The sequence below is a fragment of the Bos grunniens genome, chromosome 15 (assembly GCF_055505025.1).
Source record: "Bos grunniens cultivar Pamir isolate PY7600 chromosome 15, Bosgru_T2T1.0, whole genome shotgun sequence".
Taxonomy (NCBI): Eukaryota; Metazoa; Chordata; class Mammalia; order Artiodactyla; family Bovidae; genus Bos; species Bos grunniens.
The window spans coordinates 48,598,068-48,621,580 of record NC_141179.1 but is presented as its reverse complement, the minus strand read 5'-3'; the positions used below and the strand labels follow the sequence as shown (position 1 = coordinate 48,621,580).

The 23,513-nt window shown below is 40.0% G+C and overlaps 1 protein-coding gene and 1 pseudogene across 1 annotated transcript; one reads left to right on the top strand and one right to left on the bottom strand.

Moving 5' to 3' along the window:
- Positions 1 to 3,973: 3,973 nt before the first annotated feature.
- Positions 3,974 to 4,927, bottom strand: LOC147357965 (olfactory receptor 52H1-like; annotated as a pseudogene).
- An 11,424-nt stretch (positions 4,928 to 16,351) lies between these two features.
- Positions 16,352 to 17,362, top strand: OR52B6 (olfactory receptor family 52 subfamily B member 6). The gene has a single exon (XM_086338419.1). The coding sequence runs from the start codon at positions 16,352 to 16,354 to the stop codon at positions 17,360 to 17,362; it is 1,011 nt and encodes a 336-aa protein (XP_086194545.1).
- The last annotated feature ends 6,151 nt before the right edge of the window (positions 17,363 to 23,513 follow it).

The following is a 23,513-nucleotide window of genomic DNA, read 5'->3' as shown; positions in this document are numbered from 1 at the left end:
TCTATTTCCCATGAAGTGATGGGACCAGATGCCATGATCTTCGTTTTCTGAATGTTGAGCTTTAAGCCAACTTTTTCACTCTCCACTTTCACTTTCATCAAGAGGCTTTTTAGTTCCTCTTCACTTTCTGCCATAAGGGTGGTGTCATCTGCATATCTGAGGTTATTGATATTTCTCCCGGCAATCTTGATTCCAGCTTGTTTCTTCCAGTCCAGCGTTTCTCATGATGTACTCTGCATAGAAGTTAAATAAGCAAGGTGACAATATACAGCCTTGATGTACTCCTTTTCCTATTTGGAACCAGTCTGTTGTTCCATGTAAAGTTCTAACTGTTGCTTCCTGACCTCCTGCATACAAATTTCTCAAGAGGCAGGTCAGGTGGTCTGGTATTCCCATCTCTTTCAGAATTTTCCACAGTTTATTGTGATCCACACAGTCAAAGGCTTTGGCATAGTCAATAAAGCAGAGATAGATGTTTTTCTGGAACTCTCTTGCTTTTTCCATGATCCAGCGGGTGTTGGCAATTTGATCTCTGGTTCCTCTGCCTCTTCTAAAACCAGTTGAACATCAGGAAGTTCATGGTTCACATATTGCTGAAGCCTGGCTTGGAGAATTTTGAGCATTACTTTACTAGCGTGTGAGATGAGTGCAATTGTGCGATAGTTTGAGCATTCTTTGGCATTTATATATGCATTTGTATACTGTATTGGTGGTTTTCTTTCTGATTTACTTCACTAAGTCAATGGTCTTATTTTCCCCCTGGAGAAGTTTATATTTCCCACCCATCTCTAAGGAAATGTTCTCAGATGGAGGGGATATAAGGGGAGGAGGAATAGTCTCTTTGGCTTTTATAATCAGAGAAAATATATATTTCTTCATTCCTCAACTTCATATGCACAGGTCACTTGGCCTGACTTTTATTGTATAGCCCTAGGGGTAAGAATAAAGTGTGGGGAACCACTGAGTTATAATTTGTATTTTAAGTGAATAATGATAATCTGTTTCTGATCCAAAAAACTTTGTGTGTACATTAATAACATAAATATGTAAAACCCAACACATGCTGGTTACAAATTTCCAGTGCAAACGGGCTTCTACTTCCATGATACTCAAACATACAAGTCTTCAGTAGCTGCTGTCTCTGAATCTCCTTCCCCCTCTATTCCCTATAGCCACACAAATCCATTTACCTAAAAGAGCCCAGCAGAGAGGATGAAAGTCAAGTGCAGCTATGGAAGGTCTAAAGTCATAGCCTGAGCCACACACAGGAGGATGGTAGCCAGTGGTGTCCTGGTGAATGTTCAACACCTGAATTGGGGGATTTTGATCTGTAGATTTGTTGATTCAGGAGTTACAGATACTCCTACTAGGACTGATTTCAAGCTGCCAATATGATATTGACATGCTGGCTGAATTCCTGAAAAGGTAACACTTGATTCCCATAAGCCAGTATAAACAGTATCTAGCACACAGCTAATTTTAGTTCTTATTAGATCTGACACACTGGGATTAGAATGACAAATGTAGTTTTGGTTTAATTCAGAAAAGATGTGAGGATTTCTTTGTGCTAGAGAGATCCTGTCTCACTGAGAAGTAGGATAGGGAATGAGTAAGAATAAACACTGGGAATCAGATAGACGTATCAGGCTATACATGTGTGTGTGCCTGCATGCTAAGCTGCTTCAGTTGTGTCCAACTCTTTGCGACCCTATGGACCTAGCCTGCCAGGCTCCCCTGTCCATGGGATTCTCCAGGCAAGAATACTGCAGTGGGTTTCCACACCTTTCTCCAGGGGATCTTCCCTACCCAGGAGTTAAACCCACGTCTCTTGCACTGGCAGCCAGGTTTACCAGTAGCACCACCTGGGAAGCCCCATTAAGCTATACCCTCATCATTTATTAGTTATATGATATTGAACATCTTATTTAATTTTTTTATGAAGTTGAGGTTCACAAAACATAAGATTCACCACTTTACAGTGTGCAACTTAGAAGTTTTTAGTACATTTACAGTGCTGTGCAATATCACCACTATCTAATTCCAGGACATTTCATCCCCTCAAAAAACCCCCTATGCACTAAACAGTCACTCTCTATTTCACTTTTCCACAATCACCTGCTGCTGCTGCTGCTGCTGTCGCTTCAGTCCTGTCTGACTCTGTGAGACCCCATAGACGGCAGCCCACCAGGCTCCCCCATCCCTGGGATTCTCCAGGCAAGAACACTGGAGTGGGTTGCCATTTCCTTCTCCAGTGCATGAAAGTGAAAAGTGAAAGTGAAGTCGCTCAGTCGTGGCCAACTTTTCGTGATCCATGGACTGCAGCCTACCAGGCTTCTCTGTCCATGGGATTTTCCAGGCAAGAGTACTGGAGTGGGGTGCCATTGCCTTCTCCGTATGGCTATCCTAGTGGGCATGAAATAGAACAACAAAAAGGAGTTGAAAAATCATTTCCCTTCATTCTCAAGTTCAAGCTAAGATTTGGATTCCAGAGGGAATAGCATGTGTGAAGTTGCAGAAGGACAAGAGAACATAGCCTGAAAAACCAAAAGAAGTACAGGGTGATTGTAGCAAAAAGGGCATGTGAGAGAAAGAGTGACAGGAAAGGGGAGAACCAGACACCAAGCAATAACTGGTTAGCACCAATGATGCCATAAAATGCTTTGAAGTTATGCTAGGGTATTGGGTTTTCTGTAAATCAAAATGAATAACTGTTAAATGATTATTAACTACAGGATTGACATGATCTAGTTGAAGTTTAGTAAGACCAATATTGTTTCTGAGTAAAACATAAATGGGAGAGAAAAATAAATAAATAAAGTTAGAAATTTCTAAAAGAGGCTGCTGAAAAGTCCAGGGCAAAGGGAACATTATGACTATTTTTAATGTGAAACATGAATAAATTGAGGTTATTCAGAAGACATAATAAATAATAAATTTTTTTTAAATAATTTTTTCCCTGGTAGCTCAGCTGGTAAAGAATCCTCCTGCAGTGTAGGAGACTCTGATTTGATTCCCGGGTCAGGAAGATCTGCTGGAAAAGGGATAGGCTACCCCTATCCAGTATTCTTGGAGTTCCAAGAATTCCCTTACCCTACTCCAGTATTCTTAGACTTCCCTGGTGGCTCAGCTGGTAAAGAATCCACCTGCGATTCAAGAGACCTGGGTTCGATCCCTCGGTTGGGAAGATCCCCTGAAGAAGGGAACAGTTACCCACTCCAGTGTTCTGGCCTAGAGAATTCCATGGACTGTATAGTCCAGGGGATCACAAAAAGTTGAACATGACTGAGTGACTTTCACTTCACTTCAAACAATTTTTTAAGTGAATGATGAAAAGAGAAAAGCCTTTGACATCAGAAACTGGTTGAATTCTATACCACTTAATAAGACAGAAAATTCAGGAAATTATGTTGATCATAAGAGGAAAGGAAGAGAAGATGAAATTATTCTGGTTCATTTTGATTTTGAACGTTCAGTGGAATAGCCAAGAGGAGTTATCAGATAGAGAGTTGGCTACATGGGACAGAAAGAATTTGAAGTAAAGCTTTGAACTTGAGAATTATCAACATATAGGTGGTTATTGAATTCATAAGCTTATTTCATGCTAAACAAATTTAACCTTACAAAAAGCCTACAAGTAAAGTACTATTTTTCTGTTATTTTATAAAGACAAATTGAAACAGGATCAAAGGACCTGAGCAAGAGCAAGATTTTGTGTTTTGATGTTTTTCATTGTAAAAAATTAGAATAGTTTCATCTGATGCCTCTCATTTTCTTGGGGTTTTAAAAATCCCCTCTCCCCCTCTAATTCTACCAATAATTTTTTTCCAGTAGAACTGAGGCCGTGAAATTCATAGGAATTGGATCCATTATTGATTGAAGGCTTCCAGTTATTTATTTACAAAAGAAAGTTCTCTTAAATCAATATGATTATTTGATTTCTCACACTTTTTCTCTCTGTGTTCTTATCCCCAGGTCACTGCATCCCTTTAGGTTAGAATAGAAGGATGACCTTGTCCCTGATCTGCTTTGTTTTGAATATGGGTTTGAGTGCATGTGGAATTGCTACATAGAGACTGGCAAATGCGATGTGAAATGTGTGAGAGATGCTGTGGCTGAAGCGATGAGTGAGGCCAGAGAACATGGCTGGTGTGTAGAACATGAGGATGGCGCTGACATGAGAACCACAAGTGCAGAGGGCTTTCTGGAGGGCATCTCTGGATGGAAGGTAGAAAGCAGCACGAAGAATGAGAGTGTAAGAGATGCCAGTGAGGATCATTTCTGAGATAATAGTCATTATAGGCACAGCGAAGCCATACCAGATACTGATGGAGATGTCAGCATAGGCAAGTCGGGCCACCCCTATATGCTCACAATATATGTGAAGGTTGATACGGGTCCTGCTGAATGGCAAACGCATCACCAGAAAAACAACAGGCAAAATAACAGTAAAGCTTCAACTCGCAGTCCCCACCATGATCTTAACAATCGTCTTGGGTATCAAGACACTAGTGTATCTCAAAGGGTATCAAATGGCCATGTAACAATCAAAAGCCATGCCCAACAAGATGGCTGAGTTCAGAAAAAAGCTAAGGTGAAGAAAGGACAACTGAGTGAGGAAGCCAGAAAATGTGATTTCCTGAGCTTTTAACCAGAATATGCCAAGTGTTTTGGGGACACTTACAGTAAATAATATGAGGTCTCCAGAGGCCAGCATTAAGAAGAAGAAGAACATGGGTTCATGGAGACTATGGTCCATAGTGATGAGGTAGAAAAGAATGCCATTGCCTACAAGGGCCACAAGGTAGATGGAGAAGAAAAGAATCCCAAACAAGATGTGGAACTGCTCCAGTTCTGGGATCCCCATCAAAATGAAGGAGTCTGGATTAAAATTGATCAAATTCAAAGTGGCCATCATGTGGATTGTCATTCCCTGAGAACAAAATATCACATTTGATTCCTAGGACCAACTGTCAATGAAATTAATTCCTTTCAAGTCTTTTCTACAACCAGGATCCCTCCTTTCCTATCATCTAACAAGAACTTTTCACTTTCATGCATTGGAGAAGGAAATGGCAACCCACTCCAGTGTTCTTGCCTGGAGAATCCCAGGGACGAGGGAGCCTGGTGGGCTGCTGTCTATGGGGTCTCACAGAGTCGGACACGACTGAAGTGACTTAGCAGCAGCAGTAACTTCCCTCCCAGAGAAGGAAATGACAACCCACTCCAGTATCCTTACCTGGAGAATCCCATGGACGGAGGAGCCTGATAGGCTATAGTCCATGGGGTCGCAAAGAGTCGGACACGACTGAGTGACTTTTTACTATTTACTTTACTTACTAATAAGCACTAGGGAAAATGTAACCTACTTATTGTCACAACCACTACAGCATTTACCAAAATGCCATGAGATCCCAATTAAACCAATGATCCCCCATCTATGGACATTGCCACAATTGCATTGTTGCTGCAGTGGAACAAAGCCCCGACAGACCTATGACATAGGAGCATATTGGCCCTTGGATGTTAACTAAAATTTCAAGATTAGCTTGCTCTCACAAAGTAAACCAGTCTGAGACATCTCAAGAATGTAAATATCAAATGTCTTACCTCCATGAGTCTAAGTAATATCTTCTCTGAAGTTTGAATCCAAAGAAGTAACAGGAACTACATGTGAAATAGCAAATCTACATTTGTAGTGCCAATGTATCATTAGGTTTTTGACGAACCAATCTTTTACTTTCTAGTTACTCCAACCACTTCAATAGCTAGAAGAAAATATTCATCTAAATATCCTGTCAACTCTTCAGTTCTCTAAGACTCATTGTTTTCTGCCAATTCCTGACCAGCTACTGCACTTTAAAATCATATCATTCCCCAGCTGCTGGAACACAGTCATCTGAGGACTGGCTCTGCTGACTCTCCATTCTCCTTCAGTCTCTATATCTCTTTGCTGGCTCATATGATCCTTTTTTGAAATTCCTGTTTGGTCTGACTATTCCATTTCTTTTCCTCCCTCTCAAGTCATCTTCATCACTAATTAGAAACATAGAATAATTCTTCCAATGTCTTGCAAGTCCCTTCATCACCTTATGCTGTCAGATTTCTCTTTTGAAAATATGAAATTTTTAAGACACTACTCCTTAAAAGGTATTCATATAGGCCCCTCCATAATTTTCCATCATCCCTACATTTAATCACATATATTTCTATGCTTTCCAGAAATGCAATCTTGTCTACTTATTGCTCCTGATCCTTACAAGTGCCAATGATTCCAAGAAACCTTCTCTAGTATAGCTGAACCATACAGTCTACTTCCCTGCTTATATAATCACAGTTATTAATCATTTTACCAAACAATCAGGTAGTTAAATCTATGCATTATTTTCTTATTTATTTTCCTAGATCATCTTTCCTAGATATGTAGCCATCCTTCATTAATGATTGAAAACTCTTCTTAAGGACACATTTTCTGTCTGAATGTGTCTATTCAGACTGGGAGGAGGTAAGGTTTCACATAGAATAACCATTCATACAGTCTCAGTAGTAAAATTGATATTTTAAGTCTGCCATTGTTTACTTATTTTTTTTCTGATTTTTTTACAAGAAACCTTTCCCTTAGACCAAAAGAGGTGTGTGTGTATACACACAGAGAGGATTTAGCCTTTTACACAGAAGTCACTATTCTGACTTCTGACCTTTGTAGTCACATATTTCTCTCTGATTATAATCTTTTCAATCTCCCTCTCCATTTATAAAAATCATTGCAATTGCATTGCATTAGATAATCCAGTATAATCCCTCCATTTTTAAGTCAGCTGATTATCAAGCATAAATCTTCTTTAACTTGTAAATAATATATGCACAGTTTCCAAGAGTTAGAATGTGCATATCTTTGAGGGGCCAGCCACTACTCTGTCTACCACAGGACCTTTTATACGATCTGGATCTCTCCCAGTCTACCACCCCAAGACTTGTAGCACCATTCCCACACTCAGATAACATTCACAGGCCTCTGATTTTGAGGTTAGTGCTGAGTTAGAAAGTCAGGAGAGAGGTTGTCATGGAGAACTCCAAGGGTAATAACAGCAAGATGCAGGAAAGAACAATTGAGGAAGATATATAAAAAGAAAAAGAAGGGTACCCAGGTCAGAAGATGAAGCATGGGGAGAAACAAATTTAATTCCAGCCAGGAAAGACAAACACATATGGTTGGCATGACTTTTACCTCATGGTGGTTTGCTCAGGGGATGGATAGCAGGGACTCTGAAAAATGAGTGCTCTAAAAGTAGGGGGATTCCCGGGACTTCAGTTCCAAGTCAGTACTATTAGTATCTAATTGTCTATCATTTTCGTAGTCTATAAATGATAGCATTCACTCATAGGATACGATTCTAGGTTTTCTTTTCAGTTTATTTTTAGTTGGAAGATATTTGCTTTACAATGTTATGTTGGTTTCTGCCGTACAACAATGTGAATCAGCCATAAGTGTGAAGTGTTAGTTGCTCAGTCGTGCCTGACTCTTTATGACCCCATGAACTGCAGCCCACCAGGCTCCTGTGTCCATGAGATTTTTCAGGCAAGAATACTGGACTGGGTTGCCATTTCCTTCTCCAGGGAATCTTCCCAACCCAGAGATCGAACCCAAGTCTCCTCCACTGCAGGCAGATTCTTTACCGACTGAGCTACAAGGGAAGCCAAATCAGCCATAAGTATACATATATCCCCTCCCTCTTGAATCCCTCTCCCACCTACCCCTCATGCTACCCCATAGGTTGTCACAGAGCACTGCGTTGAGCTCCCTATGTTATACAGCAACTTCCCACCAGCTGTCTGTACTACATATAGTAATGCATATGTTTCAGTACTACTCTCTCAATTTGTCCCCCCTCTGAGTTTTAGACAGAGGCGAGAAACCAAAATGTGCTAGGATTCTTCAGAGTATGGCTTGTGTAGACTAGCCATTTATAGACAATCAAAAAACACTTTTTGAAAGAATAATGAATTAAAGTAGATAGGCACCTGGATCTGAATCAGAAGAACAGTATGATGATGACATTGCAAATTCTAGGTCCCAGAAGATGCTTTTAGGAACTGTTGGAGAAAAGACAGTTGATTGGTTAGGGATGCTAGTTAGTTCCAGAAGATATGGTTGCAGGACAGATGTGACTATCAGTCTTTCAAAGTCCTCCAAATTCTGATTCATTTGGTTTCTCAGCCCCAACTACTCCATCAAGTGAGGGTCTTTCTGGATCATTGCATCATCTTCTATTTCACTGAATGAGACTTTCTGGTCTCTACGTGTTACTGTAATGAGATATTTTTTGGACTGAAAAAACTCAGTGACTTCTGAGCAAGATGAGGTAAACTTTTATTATACAAACCACTCCCTTAGGTCATTGTCTGTTTAGTATACGCCTACCACATGGCTGGAGATGAATTATTAACATCCAGCTACTTATGGTAGAAACCTAAACACTCTTGACATCCTTTTTTCTCACTTACCATACTTTCATTTTATTGATTATGTTAATGTTTTGCAAAAAAAAAAAAAAAACTATCATAGATCCCAGTGTCATACAGAGACCTTTCATACTTGAATTGTATTTTATGACAGTGTAATGGATATATAATGCAGACCACACTTTACATATTACAGAAAGGGCTGAAATACATTGTAGTTTTGTATTGCTAACTATTCTTTGCATTTTACTATAAATGCAAAGGTATATCAAGTCCAGAATATTATAAGGAGAAACAGAACAGAGTGGCTATATGCTTGTTGGCTTGGTGTATCAATTAAGATAGATTTTTTAAAAAGGATAAAATAAAATTCTGCTTCCCTAAAAATTACCTATTCTTTTGACTCTGGCCATGTGAGTGAGTTCATGAAGATCTCTCAGTTCCTTACATGAAACTGTCTTTCTCTCATTTCTATATGTCACAGTTGATATTTCATGGCAAAAAAATCAAACTGAGCTCACAGTAACAACAAATTCATCCATTTTAACAATGTAAAAAATATAACATTTTAAAATAAAAGCATATAACATATATACAAAAGAGCTATTTTTTAAAATAAAATTAAAATATTAAAAGACTGAAAACATTTATGAACTAAACTGTTGCATCCAAAAGAGTCTGAGGAGACATGAAATTAAATGTAATGAGGTTTCCTGGGTGAAATTCTGGAACAACAACAAAAAAAGAACATTAGGTAAAAACTAAAGAAATCTGTCATTTCTGTATGGGCTAAAATGTACTGTCTCTGACCCAGAAGTTTTGTGTTTTTTACCAGCCTCATGAAACTGTAACAGACTAACTTGCTGTCTTGCAAGTAGAGTACAATTTCAGACACTTACAGTTCTTGACACAGACTATTTGATAAGATGTCCCTAAGAAACAGTGAGTCACAGAAATAGAAACTATCTTTACTATTGACTGTCCTCTCTATTAAACCAAGAAGATTATAATTCTTTGGAACACATATTCTTAATTATAAAGTGATTGTTGTAAATGCAGCAGATATATGCCATTCTAGAATGCTATACCAAAATAAGTAATATTAAGATGCAGCTCTTCTGAAAAAACATGAGTTATTTCCTGAACTTACAAAACATATACTAAATGTTCAAAAGATATTAATTACTGTTAGCTGTTGTATATAAAAAAAGATATATATGAATGCATAAATTCTATAGTCTATTATTGATATTCTATAAATATATCTATATAAATAATCTTAAAGAATTACATACCAATATTCTACTGCAAATACACTATAAACAGAATATATACTTCTGATACAAATTATATCAGAAATTGACTTTGGTTAACATATTTTTAAGGGCTTCTCTGGCGGCCTAACTGGTAAAGAATCCATCTGTAATGCAGAAGACCTGGGTTCGATCCCTTAGTTGAGAAGATCCCCTGGAGAAGGGAAAGGCCACCGACTCCAGTATTCTGGTCTGGAGAATTCCATGGACTGTATAGTCCATGGGGCCGCAAAGAGTTGGACACGGCTGAGCAACTTTCACTCTTGCCATATATTTACCTTAATTAATACTAATTCATCAATATTGGCTCATTGATTATAACAAATGTGTCATACTAATGTAAGATGTTAATAATATCTTTATCATAAATTACAGGACTCTTTATTCTATAAAATGTCTGGAATGGGTAAACCTATCAAAAACAAATTAGCATTTCCAGGAACTGACAGGAATAAGGTCTGAGCTGTGACTACTCTCAGGCATGTCAATTATTTGCAGGGTATAGGAAATGTTCTGGGAATAGGGGCCATGATTCGACAAACCTGTGAATATACTAAAAGCCACTGAATTGTATATTTTAAAAAGGTGAATTTTATCTCAATTGACAAATAAAATTAAGTAAATCTTGGCTCCAAAAGAGGAGTCATTCTAAGTGTGGAAGATCCTAAGACAGATTAATACTATTTCCTATCTCCTGAATTCTAGTCTCTGCTATCTCTGTTTTATTTCTAGTATTCTAATTCCACTCTTATCGTTCTGTCCAAATTCACCAAAGTACTATTTCATTTGGAAAGTCTTTTCACCTTCATTGTCTCAAGCAGCACCCACAATAAACTCATACACATGCCCTCCCACACACACAAGTGTACACACACACTCATCCTTTACAGCTTGAACTGCAATTTGACACTCTGTGAAGCCTCTCTTAGAAACACCAGGCAGAATTATTCTTTTAGCCTCTGACTCCCACAGCATGGTATACCCACTGTTTTATTATAATTACTGATAGCTTCTCATGGTAAGAGGGCACAATTCCTTCCTCTCTTGACTTAAAATGCTAACTCAAAGAAAGGGTCAAGCCTTGTCAGATTTTTAAAAAATCACACAATATTCATTTAAAAAATTTTTTAAGTTTGGCCACATTCTAGTTCCCTGACCAGGGATCAAACACACTTGATCCCCTGAAGGGGAACCACAGCATCTCAACCACTGGATTGCCAGGTAAATTCCCCTTTGTCAGATTTTTGAACGAGCAATCACTACATACTCTTTCTTTTAGGATGACATATGAATATACTAGACTTTTAGAGACAGTGGAGGAGTGATGAGAAAGCACGAAGGTGAAGTACAAACATGGATTTGAAAAAAAAAAAAAGGTGATGAATAAAAGAAGCCTAAGAGGAAATGCTTTAGGAAGGACAATGGAAAGAGAGAGAGAGAAGGGGTAGGATTAAAAGTGTGAAAGAGTTCTAGTATTGGAATGGGTAATACAAAAACAAGTTCAATGAAACATTCAGGCTAAGAGCCTCAGAGCTGGTGCTGACCACCTCCTCTTAGATGCCCAGATTATCTGTCAATGGCTGTCTTCCATCTAGCTCTATACCATATTCCTGTGTGCCTTAGATCATGTTGAACAGAGGCATATTGGTCCAAATGGTATACAGGATGAAGTTGGAGCTGAGGAAAGGAATGACAGAAAGGGTGGAGAATCTGTGCTCCCAAATGAGACGAGGGAATAAACACCATATGAGGCAAAGTGTGAGCTTCAATTCTATATATTAAAGAAGCCTAAGTTGTACATGAAATACTGAAGCAACTGTGAGTCTGAGAAGGTTGCCTTGGGAAGGTAAGTTTGGATTAGATATTTCAGGATGGAGAGAAGGCTATTACTATGAAGGAATGGATGCAGAATAGGAACCAGGTAAGTGGAAAGTTTTGTGTCAGTGTTCAAGGAGGAGTAGAGGGCTGATGGGAAAAAAAGTCTAGAGTAGCTGGAGTGAATTGTATTTTCCTGGGAAGTCAGAAGAGAGAAGGGCAGTTTGGAAGATCACTCTCTAGGTAAGGATAGAGAGGTAGATGACTAAGTGATCTTTGGTTCCTGAGGATGATGCAAGAATCATAAATGATATAGAGGTTCTATCCTCAGACATTAAGGAAAAACAAAAATTTATTTTGCTGCATTTGGGGGATCACTTAAAAAGGACAAATTTCCTGGACAGGGCAGTCAGATAAAGGATTCAAAAACAGGTGGGGAAAATTCATTGATATATAAGGGATACTTTTTCTTGCAATTTTGCCAAAGATGACAGAAGCAGGAATCAGTGGGCAAGGAAATGGAAATCAGCTATTTTAAAAGTGAAAGTTCTGAAAACAGAGGTTGCTAGAGAGAAACTTTAAGCAGAGTGGTTGGAGTTGCTCTGGTTTGCTTGGTTGCTTGGTTTGGGGATGTGGCAACAGCAATAGGTACCTGAATTGGAAGGAAGCAGAAATCACATAAATGAGTGATAGAGAGATAATGTGAACAGAGTCTGCCTATTAGAAGGGGAACTGAAATGACAGAAGAAAATTTTGTGCAGGCGCTGATGTGACTGACAAAGGTGGGTGCATGTAGTAGAGGATGAGCATGTGGAATGATGCTGTAGAAAGAACGAGCACAATGCACACACAAGGAAAGAATGTGAGCACAGAAGATCTATGATTATAAATCCGTGATTTTTACAATATTTGCTTGTGTCCTTCACCGTGTGAACTTCCATGGTTGAGTGGGTGGAAACTTACATATTCTCTTGTTTTCCTTTAACATTTGCTACATGTCAACTCTGTCCCAGACATCGGTGAATAAGATACAGCCCTGACCCTTAGGAAGCTGATAATATATTGAGGCTAAAAATGTTTCAGTGTGATAAATCCTAGAGAGAGAAATACATAACTACCGGGGAATATAGGAGTACAGAGGAAGTACATAACACAGTCTTAGGAAATGAGAAAAGTCTTCTTGAATGAGATATTTAAATTGGCTAGATTAAAGGAGAGGATGGAGATAGAGGGAGTGGAATGTATAAAAGACCACCAAGAAAGAAGAGACACTTCAGAGACATGGATCTTGACCAGTATCAGTGGAGAAAGCATAGACCATGATTCTGTTAGGCAATGGGAAATTAGTATCAGTGATCAAGTAAGCAGAGTACTCAAAATTATCTTTAGGAAATATAATTTATTTATGGAGACTGGTTTAGAGACTAGAAGGACTAAAGGCTAGGATACCAGTTGGGAGGTCTTCGAATAATTAGATCTGGAGCCTGGAAAGCAATATAAATGGCAGTTATAGATTTGGGATGTCTTATTACAAGCAGAGTAAATGAACCTAAGGCAGGTGACAAAATTGGCCAGGTAGATTGAAAAGTAAGGGAAGCACAGAGACAACCATAGAAAGTACTAACACCAAACCCTCCTTCAGGGACAGAGGAGCCCTTCATGAGGATAGAAAGAAAGGTCAGGGGCAAGAGAAGAACCAGTGGAGGGTAAAGACATCAAAGCCAAAAGAAGCATCTACCAAAAAGCGTGACTTTGAAGAAAAGGAGAGAGACAGAACAGAAAGTAGTGAGACAGACTAGGTGAATAAGAAATTTTACTGTAGCTGCTAAAGTTCTTGTTTGCTTTTAAGACTAAAAATATATGAATGTTCATAAATAATCCTGATTCAGGAAATTAGGAGTGACCATTGATAAATAAGAGAAGGGATAACTGATGGAACAAAGTCCCTGAGAAGGTAGGAAAGAAGGTTGATTCAGAGATTAGGTGGGGAAATTATTCTTGAAAATACACATACATACTTTACAGATATTTATAGCTTCTCTAGTGGCTCAGACAGTAAAGCGTCTGCCTGCAATTCAGGAGACCCAGGTTCGATCCCTGGGTTGGGAAGATCTCCTGTAGAAGGAAATGGCAACCCACTCCAGTACTCTTGCCTGGAAAATCCCATGGATGGAGGAGCCTGGTAGGCTACAGTCCATGCAGTCGCAAAAAGTCAGACATGACTGAAGTGACTTAGCATGCATGCAAGTGAGCATATGCATATGCACGCACTGCCACTTCAGTCATGTCTGACTCCTTGTGACCGCATGGACTATAGTCTGCCAGGTTCCTCTGCCCATCGAATTCTCCAAGCAAGGATGCTGGACTGGGCAGCCATTTCCTCCTCCAGGGGATTTTCCCTACCCAGGAATCAAACCTGGGTCTCTTGCCTTGAAGGCAGATTCTTTACCATCTGAGCCACCAGGGAAGCCCCACATATGCATATATTTATGGGGGTTTTGTGGGTTTTTTGGTGTGTGTATATGTGTATCCAGCTTGTTTCAAAAATTACTTGAGATAAGGCACAAAATTAAAATGGCAACTGTGTGAGGTAATGGGTATGTTAACTAACTTGGTTGTAGCAATCATTTCATATTGTATACATATGTTATCATGCTGTATACCTTAAATATACACCATTTTTATTTGTTGATTATACCTCAATAAAGCTGGAAAATTAAATTTTAAAGCTATATATTTATTTTGAGAAAATTGATGTTTTAACAATCAATTGGGTTTTCCATTCTGTGTACATGGTACACTTCTCAGTCATGTCCATCTCTTTGTGACCCCATGGGCTGCAGTCTGCCAGGCTTCTCTGTCCACGGGGATTCTCCAGGCAAGAATACTGGAGTGGGTTGCCATGCCCTCCTGCAGGGGATCTTCCCAATCCAGGGACTGACCGCAGGTCTCCCACATTGCAGGCAGGTTCTTTACTGTCTGAGCCACCAGGAAAGCCCAAGAATATTGGAATGGATAGCCTATCCCTTTGCCAGGGGATCTTCCTGACCCAGGAATCAAACCAGGGTCTCCTGCATTACAGGTAGATTCTTTACCAGCTGAGCTACCAGGGAAACCCTATACTTCTCCATTTATTTTCATTAAAAAAAAATTCTTCTAGCAATATTTTGCAAATTCTTAGTGCAGAGGCTTTGAAAATTTGAGTTAAATATAAAAAGAAAATTTTCAATTTAGTCTTATAGTTGTTTGCTGCTAGTATAAAAATATAATTGATTTATATTGTCTTTGTACTCTCTAAATAAACAAATACATAGATAAGGGAGCTTTCTCATGCCTAGGTAAAGTAAAATATAGTTCTAAGAGAGGAGATATTGAAATGCAAAAAAGACATCATCACTGCTTCCTCTGACAGTGGAGGAAAGGAGACACGGACACTTACAGAGATAAGACAAATTTACAGGAGTGGAATAATAAGATGAGGAGTTGGCTCCTGACAGTCTTTAAGTTTCAGTTAGGTAGGAGGGACATTCAGCTGAGAAGAAGGAATTTGGGCAGCAGTTAAAAGCTTTATAGTCGTGAGAATAATTTAATAGGACTGAGGGGGCAAGTGGTCTAACATGTTAAAGACCACTGATATGACTGTGTCATTTTCTTCACATCCTGACTAGTTAAAGCTTTGGTTTTTCCAGTAGTCATGTATGGGTGTGAGATTTAGACTATAAAGAAAGCTGAGTGCTGAAGAATTGATGCTCTTGAACTGTGTTGCTGGAGAAGACTCTTGAGAGACCCTTGGACAGCAAGGAGATCCAAACAGTCCATCCTAAAGAAAATCAGTCCTGAATGTTCATTGGAAGGACTGATGCTGAAGCTGAAACTCCAATACTTTGGCTACCTGATGCGAAGAACTGACTCATTTGAAAAGACTCTGATGCTGGGAAGGATTGAAGGTGGGAGGAGAAGGGGATGACAGAGGATGAGATGGTTGGATGGCATCACCAACTCAATGGACAGGAGTTTGAGTAAGCTCTGGGAGCTGATGTTGGACAGGGAGGCCTGGCGTAGTGCAGTCTATGGGGTTGCAAAGAGTCAAACACGACTGAGTGACTGAACTGACTATGTGAGTTGAGGGAAGCACCAGTTAGATTTATATGAAGTTTAAGTATTTTCCCAGAGAATGCAGCAGAAACTAATTGGGATGGAGAAGTTATCAGTCCTGTGAGACAGACATCTAGACTAGAAAGGGAAGAAAGTAAAGACATTCTTACAACATTGGTTCATAAACGTTAGCTGTAATCAGAATCACCTTGTGATCTTGCTAAAATAGAGACTGCTGCTCCAGTTTCTGATTCATTAGGTGTGTGGCAGGGTCCAAGAACCTACAAGTTCCCTGGTGATGCTGACGATGCTAGCCTGGGGATGGCACTTTAAGAAGCATTGCTCCACAGCTCCACACCTTCCTTCATATTCTAGGTGATAGCACCACACTTCAGAGCCACAGTGTTTTCAAACTCAGAAGATGCCTGAAAATCTTATAGCCAAATGGGGTAGAGGGTCTGAATGACGACACTGAGACTGTCTGTGGACAGGGTCTAGAACTGTGTACTTTGCACAGACATTGGGTGTGATTTTCTATAGAGAATATGCATGTGTGCAGAACCCATCATGGTTGTAGGATCTGTGAGTGTGTGCAGACCTGGTGGCTGATTGCAAACCTTTATGTGCACTCTGCTAATAAATACAAAGTCTGATGCTATTTTTCCCCTATGGCACAGGTGATATCTCTGCAGAAAATTATGGCCTTTTTGTCTGCTAACAACACAGCTGCTGTGAACAACTCTGATACTCGCCTGGCGGGCTGCTTCCTTCTTGGCATCCCTGGGCTGGAGGACCTACACATCTGGCTCTCAATCCCCTTCTGCACCATGTATGTAGCTGCCCTGGCAGGCAACAGCATTTTAATTTGTGTCATCCTCTCCCAGCCAAGCCTGCATGAGCCCATGTACATATTCCTGTCCATGTTGGCCAGTACTGATGTCTTACTCTCCACATCCACCATGCCCAAAGCCCTGGCCAACTTCTGGCTAAGTTCTACCCACATTTCCTTTGATGGCTGCCTAACCCAGATGTTCTTCATCCACTTCCTTTTTGTGGCTGAGTCTGCAGTCCTCCTGGCCATGGCCTTTGACCGTTATGTGGCCATCTGCTCCCCTTTGAGATATGCCACAATCCTCACCAGCACAACCATTGGGAAGATCGTGGCTGCCACACTGGCCCGCAGCTTCATCATCATGTTTCCATCTATCTTTCTCCTCAAGCGCCTGCACTACTGCCGGGTCAATATCATTGCGCACACATTTTGTGAGCACATGGGCATTGCCCGTCTGTCCTGTTCTGATATCTCCATCAACGTCTGGTATGGGTTGGCAGCTGCTCTGCTCTCCACTGGCCTGGACGTCATCCTTATTGCTGTTTCCTACATTCACATCCTCCGAGCTGTCTTCCACCTCTCCTCTCAAGATGCCCGGTCCAAAGCCCTGAGCACTTGTGGCTCCCACATCTGCGTCATCTTACTCTTCTACATCCCTGCACTCTTTTCTGTCTTTGCCTATAGGTTTTGGGGGAGACACATCCCACGCTATGTTCATATCCTCCTGGCCAATCTCTATGTGGTCATCCCACCTATGCTCAATCCCATTATTTATGGAGTGAGGACCAAGCAGATCTTGGAAGGGGCTAAACAGCTGTTTTCATATCTTATCAAAGAATCTAAATAAATGCTCCCGACTTGACTTCAACTTAATTCCTTTCTATACGTCTCCTCATCTCTACATCTTCCATTTATCCCTGTGTTATTATCATCCATATTCCAATAATGTAAATATATGTTCTACTCAAATCCACATTTGACTTGGAAATCTATAGTAATACCCAACCCCCTTTCTTCCATCTATTATTCAAATAGCTCCTGATTCCCCTCTAATTCAAGGAAAATCTAATTAGGGGAAATGATCTAACTCACCTGAAATCTACCATATAAATAGGACTTTTCTCTGTATCTACTTTCATTTTCTCCTTGATGTGGTAATTAATCACACATATAATTTTTTCATTTAGATTTTACAGTTCAACATCTTTCTCACAATGGGAACCCCTGAAAACTGTCATGCTTATAAATTCACAGTCCCTTCGGATATTTCTTTTTATTATCAGCTATACATGTCCATAATTACACGTTTAAATATCCGAGTTCAGAGATGCTAACACAGCATCATAGTAGGTGAAATAAACACATCCATTTATCACCAACTAAATGTGGCTCTGCTGGATCATGGAAAAAGGAAGAGAGTTCCAAAAAAACATCTATTTTTGCTTTATTGACTATGACAAAGCCTTTGACTGTGGATCACAATAAACTGTGGAAAATTCTGAAAGAGATGGGAATACCAGACCACGTGACCTGCCTCTTGAGAAACCTGTAGACAGGTCAGGAAGCAACAGTTAGAACTGGACATGGAACAACACACTGGTTCCAAATAGGAAAAGGAGTACGTCAAGGCTGTATATTGTCACCCTGCTTATTTAACTTCTATGCAGAGTACATCATGAGAAACGCTGGGTTGGAAGAAGCACAAGCTGGAATCAAGATTGCTGGGAGAAATATCAATAACCTCAGATATGCAGATGACATCACCCTTATGGCAGAAAGTGAAAAAGAGCTAAAGAGCCTCTTGATGAAAGTGAAAGTGGAGAGTGAAAAAGTTGGCTTAAAACTCAACGTTCAGAAAACGAAGATCATGGCATCTGGTCCCATCACTTCATGGGAAATAGATGGGGAAAGAGTGGAAACAGTGTCAGACTTTATTTTTCGGGGCTCCAAAATCACTGCAGATGGTGACTGCAGCCATGAAATTAAAAGACACTTACTCCTTGGAAGGAAAGTTATGACCAACCTAGATAGCATATTCAAAACCAGAGACATTACTTTGCCAACAAAGGTCCATCTAGTCACGGCTATGGTTTTTCCAATGATCATGTATGGATGTGAGAGTTGAACTGTGAAGAAAGCTGAGTGCCAAAGAATTGATGCTTTTGAACTGTGGTGTTGGAGAAGACTCTTAAGAGTCCCTTGGACTGCAAGGGGATCCAACCAGTCCATCATAAAGGAGATCAGTCCTGGGTGTTCCTTGGAAGGACTGATGCTGAAGCTGAAACTCCAATACTTTGGCCACCTCATGTGAAGATTGACTCACTGGAAAAGACTCACAGAGTTGAACATGACTGAGCGACTTTCACTTCACTTCAAATATGAAAATACCATTTCAAAAACTTTTATCAAATAAGCCTGGGCCACTTTTACCTGTTACAAAGCTTTCCTCAAAATGTAGATAATTGTATAGGAACAGAGTAGTCTTTTCCATCCGAATATGTTTTGTATTTGAAAATTATACTCACAATTAAAATAAGTCAAATACATACTCTTATATAATAGACAGAGACTTACATATTCTTTAATAACTCATTATTTTTCTTGTTCTCAGTGATGTCCTACTCTTTGCAACCCCATGTACTGTAGCTCAACAGGCTCCTCTGTCCATGGGATTTTCCTGGCCAGAACACTGGAGTGGGTTACCATTCCTCCTCCAGGGGATCTTCCTGACCCAAGCATCAAACTGGCATCTTTTGCGTCTCTTGTTTGGCAGGCAGATTTTTTACTCTTTTCATCCATTTTGTTGGGTCCTGAGAATATGCCTTCGTGTTTATTAGAGTCTTCCTTTTTCATGTTGGTGACTTTATACCCTGTCTAGAATGCATTCCTTGAGGAAAGAGGTTATTTTGAAAGGTTCTATCACTACTGCTTCAAACATAAGCACCTATACATAGCAATTATGTATTATGTGTGTATGTGCATAACATTTGTATTTTAAAGATTTTTTAATACCACATTTATGCTCAAAATTTATTCTTCTTTGAGTGAGCTCCTCTCAGCCCTGGGATTCAGTGTCAAGTAGAAGAAAGAACTGTGCTAGGTGCCAGGATAGTGAGTTAAAGCCAGGATCTACTGCTTATTCAATGAATTCTAGATGTTGCATAGTCCTTGTGAACTTCACTTTCTATTCATCTGCAAAGAAGATGAAGATGACACAAACAGTTCAGTTCAATTGTTCAGTCATGTCTGCCTCTTTGCAACCCCATGGACTGCAGCATGCCAGGCTTTCCTGTCCATCACCAAATCCCAGAGCTTGCTCAAACTCATGTCCATCGAGCTGGTGATGCTATCGAACCATTTCATCCTCTATCATCCCCTTCTCCTCCTTCCTTCAATCTTTCCTAGCATCAGGGTCTTTTCCAAGGGGTGAGTTCTTCACATCAGGTGGCCAAAGTATTGAAGTTTCAGCTTCAGCATCAGTCCTTCCAAGGAACACCCAGGACTGATTTCCTTTAGGATTGACTGGTTGGATCACCTTGCAGTCCAAGGGACGCTCAAGAGTCTTCTCCAGCACCACAGTCCAAAAGCATCAATTCTTTGCACTCAGCTTTCTTTATGGTCCGACTCTCACATCCATACATGACTATTATAAAATATATTTATTATAGTAAGCATTCAATAAATGTTCAGTTCATTTTTCTTCCCACAATGCTTTCTGCATCCTGAAGACAATATAATGAGAGTTATAGAAAGAAATTATTAGCATTTATCATGTGGAGGAGAAAACAGGAGAAGTTTTGGGTTCTGGATCTTCGTTAGAATTCTGAATCTTCTGTACATTATTTTTTTGACTTTGAGCAAGTTACTTCACTTCTCTATATCTCAACTTTCTCATATTTAAAAGAAAATACTAATAGTACTTTTCTCCTAATGATTTGATGAAAAATATATATTTTATAGTATATATTCACATATATATCATTTAATAGTACTTGGGATATAATAAATGCTTTACAAAATAGCTTTATTTGTATTGTTGCTTTAATTAATAGCTCATCCAACTCAATAGCTCATCACCTCATAATTAATATAAGGTTGTCTTGATTAGAATTGATGCTTTTGAACTGTAGTTTTGGAGCAGACTCTTGAGAGTCCCTTGGACTGCAAGGAGATCCAACCAGTCCATCCTAAAGGAAATCAGTCCTGACTGGAAAGACTGATGTGGAAGCTGAAACTCCAATACTTTGGCCACCTGACGCAAATAACTGACTCATTTGAAAAGACCCTGATGCTGGGAAGGATTGAAGGCAGGAGGAGAAGGGGAGGACAGAGGATGAGATGGTTGGATGTCATCACCGACATGATGGACACGAGTTTGAGTAAGCTCCAGGAACTGGTTGATGGACAAGAAAGCCTGGGGTGCTGCAGTCCATGGGGTAGCAAAGAGTCAGACATGACTGAGTGACTGAACTGAACTGAACTGATTATATATATATATTTTATATATTTCATGCAATAAGCTCCAATTTCATTTTTCTAATGAGAAAAAAGAAAATCAAAAAATTTTAGTTTAATGTTTTAACCTAATGTTTACAATAATGGATTACAAACAAATATAATTTTGAAATATCAAAATTAAGTACATTAAAAAATCTCTGAGAGCTTCCCTGGTGCTTCAGTGGTTAACAATCTGCTTTGCAATGCTGCAGGCTCTGGTTCAATCCCTGGTCCCGGAAGATCCGGACATGCTATAGGCATCTAAGCCCATGTGCCACAACTGCTGAAGCCCACCTGCCCTAGAACCCATGCTCCACAGTAAAAGCATGTGTGTTCAGTTGTGTCTGACTCTTTGTGACTCCATGAACTATAGCCTGTCAGGCTCCTCTGTCCATGGGATTATCACAGCAAGAATACTGAAGTGGGTTGCCGTTTCCTGCTCCAGGGGATCTTTCCCTTCCAGGGACTGAACCCATGTCTTCTGTGGCTCCTGCATTGGCAGGTGGATTCTTTACCACTGAACCACCAGGGAAGCTTAACTTATTATTAAATACATCTCAATTATGCTTCAGTTCAATTCTTCTAATTATTTTTAATTGGTAAGCATGTTTTTGCTTTAAATTGTGATGGAAAAGTAAAGATCACTGAGGCTGAGCCCTCAGTATCACTATCTATTAGCCTGTTGAATTACTGAAGCCTACTACTCTTTAAGGGCTTCCCACGTACACTAAAAACCACTGAATTGCCCACTGTAAAGTGGTGAATCTTATGTTTTGTGAATCTCAACTTAAAAAGTTAAATAACATGATCAATATCATACAAATAATAAATGATGAGTGTATAGCTTAATGGGGCTTACCAGGTAGTGCTAGTGGTAAAGAACTTGCCTGTCAATACAGGAGACATAAGAAATGTGGGTTTGATCCCTGGGTGGGGAGGGTCCCCAGAGGACAGCATGGCAACCCACTCCAGTATTCTTTCCTAGAGAATCCCATGGACAGAGGAGCCTGGCAGGCTACAGTCCACAGGATGGCAAAGAGTCAGACACGACTGAAGCAACTTAGCATGCACGCATGCACTGTTCTTTAAAATCCTGATACAGTTGTTTCTTGCTCAGAACACACATTTGTTCCTCTTCCCACTTTCTGATTCATGGTGCAGCATTCTAGACTTGGAATGACTGAACGTATTTGAATTCACGTTATAGGAGGTTTTTCTGGCTCCTCCTGCCACTTCCCCAGCCCCAGAAGCTTTTCTTATTTTCTGTTTTCTTCTGCACATGCAGGTATAGGCGAGTGAAGCCAGGAGGCCTTCATCCTCCCTTCAAAGGGTTTTGCCTCCTCCACCAGACTTCAGTAGTTGGCTGATGTTGGATAAAGATGTGTAGAGAATTTTGCAGGTTTAAAATGTAACCCAAGTTTGCGGAGAAAGCATAGAAAAGCTGATCTCTGGCCATGAAGTGGTTGTGTAAATAAAGGCCATTCATTGCCCACCAGACCCTGGCCCAGGAAGCTAAATGGGATAGGAGAGGCAGCTTCTTGGATTAAGGCATTAATTCCTTGAATAAAGGAATTTAGTCATGAGGTAAGAGGAGACTGAGAGGCCCGCAGCTCACATTTCTTTCTCTTTCTGCTGCAGGAGTCCAGTTTCTTTTCTTTAATTTAAATTAGCACTTTATTGAAATATAATTTATATACCATATACTACCTAAAAAGAGATACCTTTTTTCCTACTGTCTCCTAGGTCTGACTCAGGAGATAACTGATATACCACACTAGCACACCATTGTCTCAGATATCAATCTGTCCTGGTTTTACTTCTTGAAGTCTCTGGATATAATAAGTGCAGAACATCTTGTTGAAGAGCAGTACAATTCTCAGTATTATAGAGTTCAATTTGTCTCAAGTCTTTCCTATAGTTCAAAGGAACATAGAGTCTTTGCCTCCTCAGCTAAACCCAAAGCTTCATAAAGGACAAATCACCCTGCCATTCTGAGTAGAGGAAGAGTTAAAAGAAGTCAGAGAAGGACAATCTCACTAGCCTGACAATAACTCCACAGGAGAGGCTTTTATAGTGAGTGACTAAGTATGGAAAAACTCCAGAAATTCCATGATCTAGGGTATGGATCTTATACGGCCTGAGGGCAAGACTTGAGTTCCTTCAACAGTGATGGAAAGCTTGGCTCATAATACTACAACTCCCACAATGGTTCCCTCAGAATAGGGCTTCCCTCATAGCTCAGTTAGCAAAGAATCTGCCTGCAATACAGGACACCTGGGTTTGATTCCTGGGTCGTGAAGATCCCCTGGAGAAGGAAATGGCAACTCGTTTCAGTATTCTTGCCTGGAGAATCACATGGACAGAGGAGCCTAGCAGGCTACAGGCCATGGGATCACAGGAGTCTGACATGACTTAGCTACTAAACCACCACCACAGACTGGTTCAGAATTTGAAAGGCATGTGAGTCAAAGCACCCCAACAATGAAATCAACAGGCAGAAT

Coding starts and splice junctions, on each gene's coding strand:
- OR52B6 (XM_086338419.1), top strand. CDS start 16,352: ATGGCACAGGTGATATCTCTGCAGAAAATTATGGCCTTTTTGTCTGCT.